This window comes from Molothrus aeneus, chromosome Z (genome assembly GCF_037042795.1).
Source record: "Molothrus aeneus isolate 106 chromosome Z, BPBGC_Maene_1.0, whole genome shotgun sequence".
Taxonomy (NCBI): Eukaryota; Metazoa; Chordata; class Aves; order Passeriformes; family Icteridae; genus Molothrus; species Molothrus aeneus.
Window position 1 is genome coordinate 27,093,404 of NC_089680.1, and position 12,302 is coordinate 27,105,705.

At 36.2% G+C, this 12,302-nt stretch overlaps 1 protein-coding gene across 1 annotated transcript in view; it reads right to left on the reverse strand.

Annotated features, from left to right (window-relative positions):
- KDM4C (lysine demethylase 4C) overlaps positions 1–12,302 on the reverse strand; it is a 250,929-nt gene that overhangs the window by 80,685 nt on the left and 157,942 nt on the right. Inside the window, exon 16 of the mRNA XM_066568823.1 lies at positions 169–224. Coding sequence (XP_066424920.1) covers positions 169–224 — 56 coding nt within the window. The remainder of the gene's footprint in view (positions 1–168; positions 225–12,302) is intronic.

The window sequence follows — 12,302 nt, forward strand, 5'->3', positions numbered from 1 at the left end:
ACTATCTAACTATTTAACAAAATGCCAGTGCCACATTTCAACAGAAATAAGATTTAGCTTAAAGAGACACTGTCAAATAACTCATGTTGCAAATGCTTTGCACCTGGAAATAGACTGGAAATAAAGTTTAAAATAAGCACATACAGTCCTGAAGAACATATTACTTACTTTTTGTCAGTAGTCTGCTTTAATGCACCACCTCTCAAATTGCAGAGACAACATTCCTAAAAATAAAAACAGAGTAGAAAAAGTGAGTTTTAATGATGGTTTACAAATCAGTTCTATTCATCTGATCTTGAGGAAAAAGCAAACTGCTAAAGCAATTAATTAATTACTGGGTTACAAACAGCCACTTACAAGCATAGCATTTCCTTACAGAGGAAGAAAAGGATACAGTAACAAAAAGAGAAACAACTCATACAACCAAAAGGAAAAAGGTATTTGAGTATTACTTACAGAAGAAGGGATAGAATCACTTTGAAATGTAATAAAAAACCCAAACAAAATCAACACCAAAAAACCCAAAAAAAAAAAAAAAAAAAAAAATCCCCTACACTTTTAATCAGTACTGCTGTAGAAAGGCTGGAAACTGCCACACATTTTACAAAGATAAAACAAAGTACTCTGGCACATAATGAGTTTAACAGAAGTTACTGAGAAACTGACCCATAAGCTATTGATCTAGCTTAATTTTTTTTTTCTTTTTCTTTTTCCTGCAGTATACCTCCACTGCTTTGATCTTCAGTACAACTCCATCTCTTTCAGGGCACTTGGCAAGGTGTTCAGCAGTCCCCAGATAACACGCTAAAAAACATGGCTTTTCCTATCTCTACTTAAAACTGAGCTTTTGAACAGATACACTCTTTTCGTCTTTCCAACCCCTCACTCCTCCTCTTCAGCCTCCTTCACTTTTGAATCTATTCTTTCCTCTCTTTTTTATCTCTTATCCCTTGAAAGGAGCTGATGAAAAAATGTTTTGAACATAGCTATTCTTCTTCCCCCATTTTTTCTAAAAGAATGAATGTACGAATAGAGTCAAGATATTCTGTGACAGTATACCTATATGAGACCATGTCTTTTGAACCCCTACATTTAAGTTGTCCTTGCAGGACAAACAAGCAAATCAAACAAAAACACAAACAAAACAAAACCTCAAAAATTTTGTTATACTCCAGTCTGATCTTATCTTAAAAATAATGATGGCTACAAATGTCTGTAAGAAATTTATTTGAATGATATATTACATTTCCTATGAAAAACATCTTTCCTAACCATAGAAAAAGACTTTCTTCTGACAATTGGATTCTCTTCACTATTCAAGCACAAAATTTTTGCTTTACCAACCAACACTATGAAAAAAAGAACATCCTCTTATGGAGCACCCTTTTAACTACTGAATATTATTGTAGAGTTTTAAAGAAGAGAATTGAGGTTCATTATTCTATCCACAACAACCTCAGGATGGGACCTAATATGTTCCAGATCACATTTCCCTTTCTAGAAGTATATATTGACTAATAAATTAGGGACCCAAAGGCTCAAAACTACACCACTTTCAGTAAAGTTGTTTTTTTCTCTGGGCTTGCAATAGTAGCCAATTGGAAAAACAGCATATTGCAATAAAACACCGTTTCGGAGTGATCCCTGCACCCCTTCCAGGGACCAGGTCATCCCACATCTGACAGACCAGTTCTTTTCCTTCCCTGAATACTAGTGCAGTGTGGTGGACATCAGCACCAACACCAGCAGAGCCCAGCAGGCATCAGGAGGAGGCAGCGGGTGGTGGCACTGACGCCTCATGCATGGGTACTGATCTGCCACTAGAGCAACTCCAAAAGCTCCTGCTTTCCCAGGAAGCTTCTCTCTGTCCACCATCTTTCCTTCCCTTTGTCTCCCAGATGGTGTGGTTGACTGACTGTGGGGTAGAGAGCTCATGCCATTCTCCCCGTGTCTTCCAAACCACACAGGCATCCTGGAGGGCACCATCTTGTAAATGCTATTTCCACCACTTTGGGTCTATTTTTGTTTCCCAGGGCATCAGGAGAGTAGTGATTTTGTATCTAGTGATTCTTTACGATTTTTTTGTTTGTTTGTTGCTGTTTTGCTTTTTAGTAAACTGTTATTTTTTCACTTATGTTTACTTGCATTTGTTCTTTATAGGTGGAAAGGGATTGGTAAGAGGAGGTAACTAATTTTATAGTGTCCAGCTCTTTAAATTGTCTTAAGCCAAGACAGCAGTTCTGCAGAAGCATGAACTTTTACGATTTATACATAGAGTAATATCTGCAGACTGGGGAAAATAGCATAAGTCTAACTCATCAAAAATCCGTGCAGGGAGAAACTTTCATTCTCCATTTTCAAATGTGAAAGTTCAGGGGATTCCTCATAAATGCTTGCTAATCTGAGCACCTTCTTAACATTGGCCACAAAAATACTTCAACTCTGCTTTGCAAAACAAAGAGTGCATTTGCTCCTATTTTAAGAGCTTTGACATTCTTACGTCACTTAAAAATTTGTTACTTGACAAATGATGACATTTTTCTGCTTCTAATGGATATTTTTCACTTTTACAAAAAACTCTTACCAGGTCATTTGCTGTGGAACTTACTAATGTAGCCACACTGAGAATCCAAGGCCCTAAAGAAATTTTACAAAAAAATTTTACTAAGAAATTAAGCTAAAACAGCACAGGAAGAGACAGAAGTCATATATTTACCTACCAACTACAGAGCTTCGACATTAGGTTAAAAATAGAAAAGAAAAAAAAACAGAGGGAAAATTAAATGGAGGAGAGCAGCCCAAGCAAAAGAGAAGGTGGCTCTAAATACCCTCATTAGAAGCTTTAAAAAATTACCCTTATGCAGGACCTATAGGAACCAAATATTCTGTCCTCTACAGAAACACCTGTATGTATCTTTGGTGAGCAGAAAGTGTTGGTGGGTACTTGTTCACTGTCTGCTGGACACAGACTATAAATTAGATCCCTAAGAACTAGTCAAGTTCACCAGTGTTCATAACAAAACTGTGTGGGTAGGAACACAGGTTTAAAGCCCATTAAAACTATTTTGTTTATTATGTCTGCATTGCAATATATTTTCCTATATACAGATGACATGGCTATTAGCTTAACTTGACTCAATATACTACAATTAATGAAACTCAGAACCTAACATTTACAGAGACTAATATTCCTAATAAATGTACACATGCCATGGGTGGCAGTGAAATAGCATGTGAACTAGTAACTACTACCCACGTTATTATCCATGAAGGACACAGACCTGCTGAGGTAGTCCAGTGCTCCAAAAACACCTCTCCTACGAAGACAGGCTGAGAGAGCTGTTCAGCCTGGAGAAAAGTAGAGAAGGCTTTGGGGAGACCTCACTGTGGCCTTAGAATACTTAAAGGGGGCTTATAAAAAAGATGGGGAAAAACATTTTATAAGGAGAAATGGTTTTAAATATAGATGAGACATAAGGAAAAGTTTTTGAAGGTAAGGATAGTCAAACACCAGACCAGATTGCCCAGAGAGGCAGTGGATGCCCCATCCCTGGAAACATTCAAGGTCAGGTCATACAGGGCTCTGAGCAAACTGGTATAATTGATAATGTCCCTGCTTATGGCAGGGAATTTGGACTAAATAACCTTTAAAGATCCCTTCCAACACAAACTTTTCTATGATTCTGTGGTTCTGTGTTCTCAAAAAGAAAGAGTATGTCTGTGCATCCCTATCTACCTGCTGTCAGCCTATTATGTAAAAGTCAGGAAAAGAATGTATTTCATTACAAAGCATCACCTTAGAAGGAATCCAATCTCTTATTCATTATTACTTTGCAAATCCTTTAAACAAGTAATTTTGTCATTCGTATTTGCATTAAATAATAATTTCATAAGCATATTATTTTATACGTATCTAAATTAAATCTTAGACCATTTTAAATTGCTCATCTCCTTCAAAAATCTCCATAACATTCTAGAATTACAAGAAGGCTTTTTCTCTTACAGTACCTGTATAAAGTAAGATATCTCCATATCCATATATAATTCACAAGTTTTATACAGTAACATTCCTTTTATCTTTCAGCTTTTTTGTGGAAATGATGCTTTTTTTCATAACAATACATATCATATTCACTATTTCTGGACTAAATGTTTCCCCTTTTCTTCCCAAAAATACCATTTTTGCAACCAGCAACCCTAATCTCACTTCTCTGCTTCAATCACTTCAAGAAACTGGCGGAAAAACCTCAAGTCACTGTGAATTAACCAAGCTTCCTTTGGTACATCCATCCAAAAGATGGATCACCCTTTTTGGAAGGGTATGTCTCTACTCAGGCAAAGCTGCATATTAATTTTTGTTGCATGGATAAATACTGCGCAAAACCCAAGCCTGTTTACACTCATTTATATTTTAAAATGAATACAGTTGCTTATCTTTGGGTATTTTTTTAGTGTCTGCCAGAATTCAGTCATAGTCACAGTAATGCTTACAAAAACCAGTTTTCACATTTCCATATTCCCATACCTACTTCATCAGCAATAGCTGTCTCCATAGGAGACAGGAAGCTGTCTGACACAGCAAGGCAGTAGAATTCTGCCAAGCCATAGCAGAAGAATAGGTACTAAGTCATCTAACAGTTATTTTTATTGAAAACTATGATTATGCACCACACAATCCTCTTTCTTGTTAAACTGCTATTTCTTCTTTGCTAAGGCCCTGTAAATTACAATAGCATCTCCAAATAATTACATTTACTCAGTTAAATGAAAAAGAAATTCAAGCTTAGGTCAGTGGAAGACAACTTAAAATAAAATATATCTTTCTCTTAATAAATTGTGACTGACACATTTTCAAAAATCTCCTCTTAAAATGTAGTTTCCATAACCAACCTAATAATCTCTTGCAGTTCTTTAGCATCCATGCCATTAGGGAGCTTTTAATTTAAACTAGCAAGCAGATACCCTGCTTAAGCCTTTTCCTTTTTACTTTATGCATGATAAACATCAAAAGCCCCATATTGTCCTTTTCTTTTTTTGCCATTTTCCATCTATAGATCCTTAGCTGATTAAACAACCACAATTTTTCCACCTAACTGACTTCATCTGTGGCCACGTTCTCCCTTCTGAAATGCAATGAGAAGAGATCTTCTGTGATGTCAGGAAAAATATGTTTCATTTTTATCCCATATCTGGGGAGATGTGCTTATACAGCCATGACTTGTGTAGCACATGGACAATAATCTCCAGGATCTTTTCTACATCAGCAGCTGACATCACTGCTCCGCAATCCTTTGTCTGTATTCTAGCTTCAGTATCTTACAATTTTCTCTAATTATATCTTGTTTTCCAAGTTATCTCAGTAATTTTTTAAGACTTGTTCATTTCTGATTGCCCTTACTTCACAGGCCTCACTAAAAATAAGCCGAAAGTTTGTCTTCAGCTAACGTCTTCTGCTACAGCTTTTGCAAAAGGGATAACCATGCAGGCTGGTCAAGGCAGTAAAAAGACTGTGCAATGTTTGACAGATGCAACTGGAAAAACGAGACTTGGAAAAGGGCATGGCTAGGTACTTCAATAAGAAGGTAGTAGAAGGAAACTAGTAGCAGATTCAAAACAAAGAAAGAAACAAAAAAACCCAGAAAGATTCTTCACACAGTACATATCTGTTTGCCAGATGTAGGTGCTAAAATTTTATACTAGTTGAGAGAGAATCTGCCTAAGTTCATGAAAAAGAAATCCAACAAAAGTTACTTTCTACTAAGTAAATAGAAAGATACTGCCTTTGGCTAAGACAATTTCTTATTTCCACATCGTAGGAGATTGAGAAAGCATTAGGAATGCCTGCTCAAGACACATATTCTTCATCAGGTGTTAATTTTTTGCTGTGAACACAATAATAACAGACTAGAACAGACTTTAGTTTAATTCTTTTAGCACATCTTACTGCTCTACATAACCTGCAGTTTTAAACATTCATATGCAGAAACACTACCTAGATATTAAGGAAAATCCAAATGCTTGGCACTAAGCACACATTGAAATATGTATTACATATCATATATATTTAATTTTCCCAATCTGTGATCCCAAAAAACAAACAAACAAACAAAAAAGCTTTACTAATATATTATTATCATTCAATTAATAAGCTATTATGGTAACTTTTGTCAGCTTTATTTAGCAGTGATTTTACCTGAAGTAATATTTTCAAGTAGTCGCAATACATTTTGGCTAGTTATTTGAAGCATTGCATTAGAAAGAACATTAAAGATCATCTAGGCCAACTCCCCTGCAATAGGCAGGAACACCTTCCTAGGCCAGGTTGCTCAGAGCCCCATCCAACTGGCTTTGCACACTTCCAAGGATAGGGCATCCACCACTTTTCTGGCAAGTCTCAAGGTAAAGAACCTCTTCCTTATATCTAATCTAAACCTTCGGACAATTTAAAGTCACTACTCCTTGATAATGTCTTAAGCAGCAATTAGGACTCTACCTATTCAGTAAGTAATGTATTTCCACCATTTTTTATCAGCTCAAGCCAATTGACTTCAACTATAGCAACTAAAACCTTAGAAAAGTGGTTAGGAAAGGTTTTGGGTTTGTTTTTTTCCCCAAAGTATTTCTAATAAGAGGTCAAAACAGTCTCAAGAGTCAACTGCTCCAAAGATGAGTCACAATAATGCCAATTTACTAGTCTCCTCTAAAAACAGCTAATCAAAACAGGCATCTAATGTTCAACTCTGCTAGAGCTAAGTCAAATAGATAAAAATTGTAGGGCTTTGGCTGTTAAACGCATTACGTTTTCTTCAAGCCATTCTGGTTAGCTTTATAGATAGAAACCTCTGAACTGAAAATAGATATCCTTAGTCTTCCATCTCTTTTCTCCATTGCATTGTAATGCCCAAGGTCACACTCCCAGTACTATTAACACAGATGTGCATTTGGATAGGGCATTGCTACATTTTATCCATCTCCTTTTCCCAGCTTATTCATAATTGTGTCTATATTTATCCTTGTGTAAAGAGAAATGGGTTGGTGTTTCTCTTGAAAATGTTGTTTTCAGCAATGGTCCACTAATAATTATGCTAATTTTTCTACACCAAGGGAATAATTTTAACTTGGAAAATAGCTTTTGAAATTACTGAATTTCAATTCAAAGTCCACTACTGTATCCACTTTGAGCTATTACCTTCAGAGACAAACTTCTTTTTTTTAGTGACAAAATATTTGTAAAAAATAATAAACTTCAGAAAAATTGATGTTTATCTAGTAAAATATTCAGATTCAGTTTCCTGACAACGAGCACCATTCTTAACAGAGTTGCTAGATGCTACCAGTATAAGTCACAACCTTCATTCGTATTTTAAGTGATTAAAGTTCACACTGATTATGGAGGCCGAGTAATTCCTTGAAAGAGACACCAACCACAGGCTAATATCTATTTAACATGTGGAAAGATCTTTGGCTGCAAGCTTAAAGTATGTTCTTGAAAATAGAAGGTGGCCGTGCTTCTTTTTATGGATGAACATTTTACTCTTGCAGTTGCATCCAAGTCTGTTCAAGACATCCACCTTTGGGAATTTAAAGTTTACAAATCATCAGCTACTTAATTTCCACATTTTAGTAACTTATCCTGCAAACATTCAGTCTGCCCTGCCCTCGACTTAGGGATAGCAAACAATTTCCTTGCAGTTGCAGCTCCTATATCATACAAAGGTAAAGCAACAGTATAAAGAGCAAGTAGTGTTTCACTACACTGTCTATAGCATTATTAACAGTGATCTCTAACACCATAAAGAGCAGGAGAGAGCTGGCTAGGATAAGAAGACTTCAAAATGACAGGGAAGGGGGGTTGAGATGGAAAATGGGAATATGGAGACAATTCCACAGCCAGAGAAGGAATGAGAACTGAGGCTGAGACTGAAATGAGAATTGAAATACTCATTCAGGTAATTGGAGTAAAAAAACTCTCACAACTTGACAGGGGTAGGTACTATGTCTCCTTTCTCCCTAGAATGTACATATATGAAGTAACACACATCCATAAAGTATAAAATGGAGACTATTAGATCCCTGAAGTTGAAGTAATTTCTCTCATAGTGGTGATTAGTCACTCAGATCTAGAAAATCCTTATAGTAGAAAGAGCAACTGTTCCCATACAATTGAACAAGAAAGATTACACTTTCTCCTTTGAAGAAGAGTCAAAAGGAATGAGATTACCTTTCCCAAAATGCTAATAAATAAGCCATTGAAAACACAAAACTGATAATTCTTCCTGCAAAATATAAAGAAACTGCAAAAATCACTTTTACAGAGAGGAAAACACCTGGGGCAATTCCAAGAACAAATACAGGCTGGGTGGAGAAACTATCAAGGCCAGCCCTGGTGAGAAACAGTTGGGGCTGCTGGTTGACAGGAAGCTCGGTGTGAGCTGACTCACAACCTAGAAAGCCAGCCATACCTTGGCTTGCATCACAAATAGTGTAGTCAGCAGATCAATGGAGGTGATTCTGGCCCTCAAAGAGACCCCAACAGCTGCATCCAGCTCTGGGACCATAACAAAGACCTGCTGAAGTGGGTCCACAGAAGGCCAAGAAAAAGATCAGGAGGCTGGAGGACCTCTCCTGTGGAGACAGGCTGAGAGCTGTTGAGCTGGAGAAGAGAAAGCTTCAGGGGGACATTATAGCACCTTCCATGACCTAAAGGGGCTACAAGAAGGATGATAAGACAAGGCTTCAAACTGCACAAGGGTAGGTCTAGGTTATACAAGAAAAAACTTCTTCATCATGAGGGACACTGGAATAGGTTGCTCGGTGAAGTCGTAGATATTTCTGGAAATTCAAGACATTCCTGGAAATATTCAAGACTGGATGTGGCCCTGAGCAACCTGTTCTAGTGAAAGACCATGTCCATGGTAGGGTGTTGAACTAAATTATCCATAAGGTCCCTTCCAACCTTTCTATGATTCTATTAACAGTAAGAGTAAATGCTTAGCAAACAAAACAGGAATGATGGTGTATCTAAGATATATCTATATATGATATGTAGGCTTATTCCCATTATTGTAGGCAGCAAATATTAGATTTTAACCTGAGTACCTTCAGAAGCTGTACATTTAAGAAAGCAGCAAAATACAAGCTGGTCAGGTCAAGATATCCTGCTACTGGCTTTTTATAGCATGTTTTTCCTCTTAATGACTTTGCAGCACTACCTCTAGAGATCACATATGGACTTTGAGGATAAATTAAGATTGGATTAATATGAGAGAGGTTCTCTGGTCCAATTCCATCTCCAAGCAGAACCAGATTCAAACTACATCTGACTGACTGAAATCATAACTCACTGTATCACCAACCCTGCAGGGAATCTCTTCCTTGTAATATGAGAATACCCACATAGCTGGAGGCAACCAAAGCTTTTGACACGGGTATCAGTGGCAAAGGTTGATTTGGCAAACTCCAGTGAAGTGAATGAAAGGTCAAAATGAGCTTTGGGTTTGAGCCTTACGGCATTTAAGTTAAAAACATATTTTTTGAGTTTAATGGTCTTCAGTTTGGCTTCTGTGACAGTATCAGAGAAACCCCATATTTAAAAGCCTGTTAAAATACGTTGTTCCAAAAGTTGAGTTTTGCAAGCAATAAATAACCTGTAACTAGTATAATACCAAAATCACAAGGAAATATACTGCTCCCCTCATCTGTGTCCATACATGGACATCAGCATTTAAAATTCTCACAATAAGTCAACTTTTTTGCAGAGAAGGTTTGCAAAAATCCAGAATTTTAAAAATAAAAACATAAATATTTTTAAAATATAATAATCAGATCTTATTTTTCTGAAAACAAAGAACCACAGAAATATTCAGGGTTTTAATTTTTTTTATTATAGCCAGATTTTCCTGTCCAATAGTTTCTTTTATTAACAATATTCAAATGCATCTAAAGCTTGGTAGAAAAATCAGTCTGAAAATTAAGACACTGTACTCACATGTATTGAGTTAATTTTGGCAGATAGCAGGCTCTGAAAACAGCAGTTTATAATGGAAATTATGACACCATATTAGAGAGAAGGGCACCACTACAAAAAGAACATTCAAAATCATTATTTTCAGTGGAGTGGAATAGGGCAGCTTGTGAGCAGGAATGTGGAAAAAGCTCTTACATGCCACTTTCTGATGCCTTTGGGAAAAAGAAACTAAAAATCCTACAAATTACATAGGGGGCTACTCTAACCATAAACGCAAATAAACCCAAAGACTGATTATCCATAAGTAATATGCAAAGCATGAAAAAGCTCATCTATAGAAAAAGAAATTCTGCTAAGCTATTTCAACATAGGATCTGTTCTCAAAATCAGTGCCACCTTATCAGATGAGGTACTTAACAGTTTCTGCAGTGCTGTGGAGAACAAAGCAAGAATCACTTGTGAAAAGTCACACAGCCTCCTTCTTAGTGGCCTTATGATCATAATGTACCTGATCATGAAGTGTATTTACCTGTTTCCTGACTTGCTCTTCTTTCTATTTCTTTCCTGTCCCAAAACTTTTGTAGTCTAAATAACAAAGGTACTCCATGTTTATGTAGTATAGCTATTGGGTGACCACATCTTTGCTCATTGTACAGTATGTTGCATTCTCTGTAATGCCAGTCATTATTCTTCCTGACTTCACTAACTTTTTCCAGCTGAACCATTTAAGATTAATGAGGCGTTTGTTCTCAATCAAGCACTTTACATGAATTCAGTTACACTTTCAGGATCCATGCAGATGACTTATTAAATATAATTTTATTTTTTTATATTGTTTTCGGGGGTTGATTTATGGCCATTTTTGCCCATTAGCATAGACCATTCTGTATCACTCTTCTCTTCGGTCAATAACTGTTATCAGGACCTACTGCCTAGTAGAATATAAAGATGTATTATCTATCATGAATGCAGGTATATCCTAGAGGGTGAAAATTTGACAAAAATTATTGTAAAGCATACTTCTTCAGCTACTTAAAATGCTGAAACTGCAAGAAAACAGTATGCTTCCGAATCTCAAAATCAGTTTAATAATATAAACTGGAATAGCTATCAAGGAAAAGTCTGGCTCTGCCAATCTAAATCCATATAGGTATTTTTCTATTTCTGTATTTTAATAATGTTCATAGTTGGGATCCACACATAATAAAGTTTTATTTAGCTATTAAGAGAACTCTCATTCCTACAGTGCTCTCATGCTTCCTTGCTTTGCAAATTCATACTGACATACAGAAGCCTAATAGAGATCAAATTTTCCATGAAGTTAACATAACTGCTGTGATTTTAAGAAAGTATCATTAAACAGAATTTAAAACAATTTTTGTAAGCAGAGGAATGAGAAGGATTTTTTTCTCCTAAGAAATGAACTCTGAAACAAGGTTGTACCAATGTTTCATAACTTCCATTATATTCTTCATTACACAAAACTTTCTTTCTCATTGTTTTCCAATCAACCTTCTCTTCAGGATTTAATGCCTTAGCCAGAAGGGAACTTCGCAGATGGGTCATCTTCAGCTTAATCTCCTTCCCCTATGAATCAATATGAAGCATAAGGAAAACAATTTCAAGCATCCAGGAAGTTGGACTTTCAAGGAGTCAGTATTTCCTAGTAACTAAATCTTCCCATACTGTGCACTCTGCTCTCTTCTGAGATAAAAAAAGTAAATTCTGGAAGGCATGTGTATATGTAATTCCCACAGAGAGCCAAATCTGTTTCAGATATTCTGCAACAGCTGCAGTTTTTTAGCAATGATTATCCAGAATAAAAAGAAGATGGAAATTCCCTTTCTTACAAGGAGTCACATGGAAAATACAAGGGGTAATGGGTACAAGTTATTCCTGGAGACAATCTGGTTAGACACAAGACGAAAAAATTTCACAGCAAAAACTATTGCAATAACCTCCCAAGAGAACTGGTGAATTTCCCTATGTTAAACACTTGAAATTCATCTGAGCAAGGTGTTAGGCCATCTTGTCTAGACTGTGATTTTGCCAAGAGGCATTGGACCAGATGATTCTTGAGGTCCCCTTCCAACCTGGTATTCTATGATTAGATGAAAAAATTATGAAAATTTCAAAATTGATTCAGAAAATAAGTATCTGCATTTAATTCAAAAGAAGCATAAAACTTTAGGTTGCGGATTGGTAGGACTAACTTGAATTGCTGATTTTCAAAAGGGAAGGTAGTACTTTGGGATAGCAGTACATTTAACTTGTCATTTTCAATGTACAGAAGATTGGTTAAAAGAGAACCATATTATATTAAGTAAAATTCTAG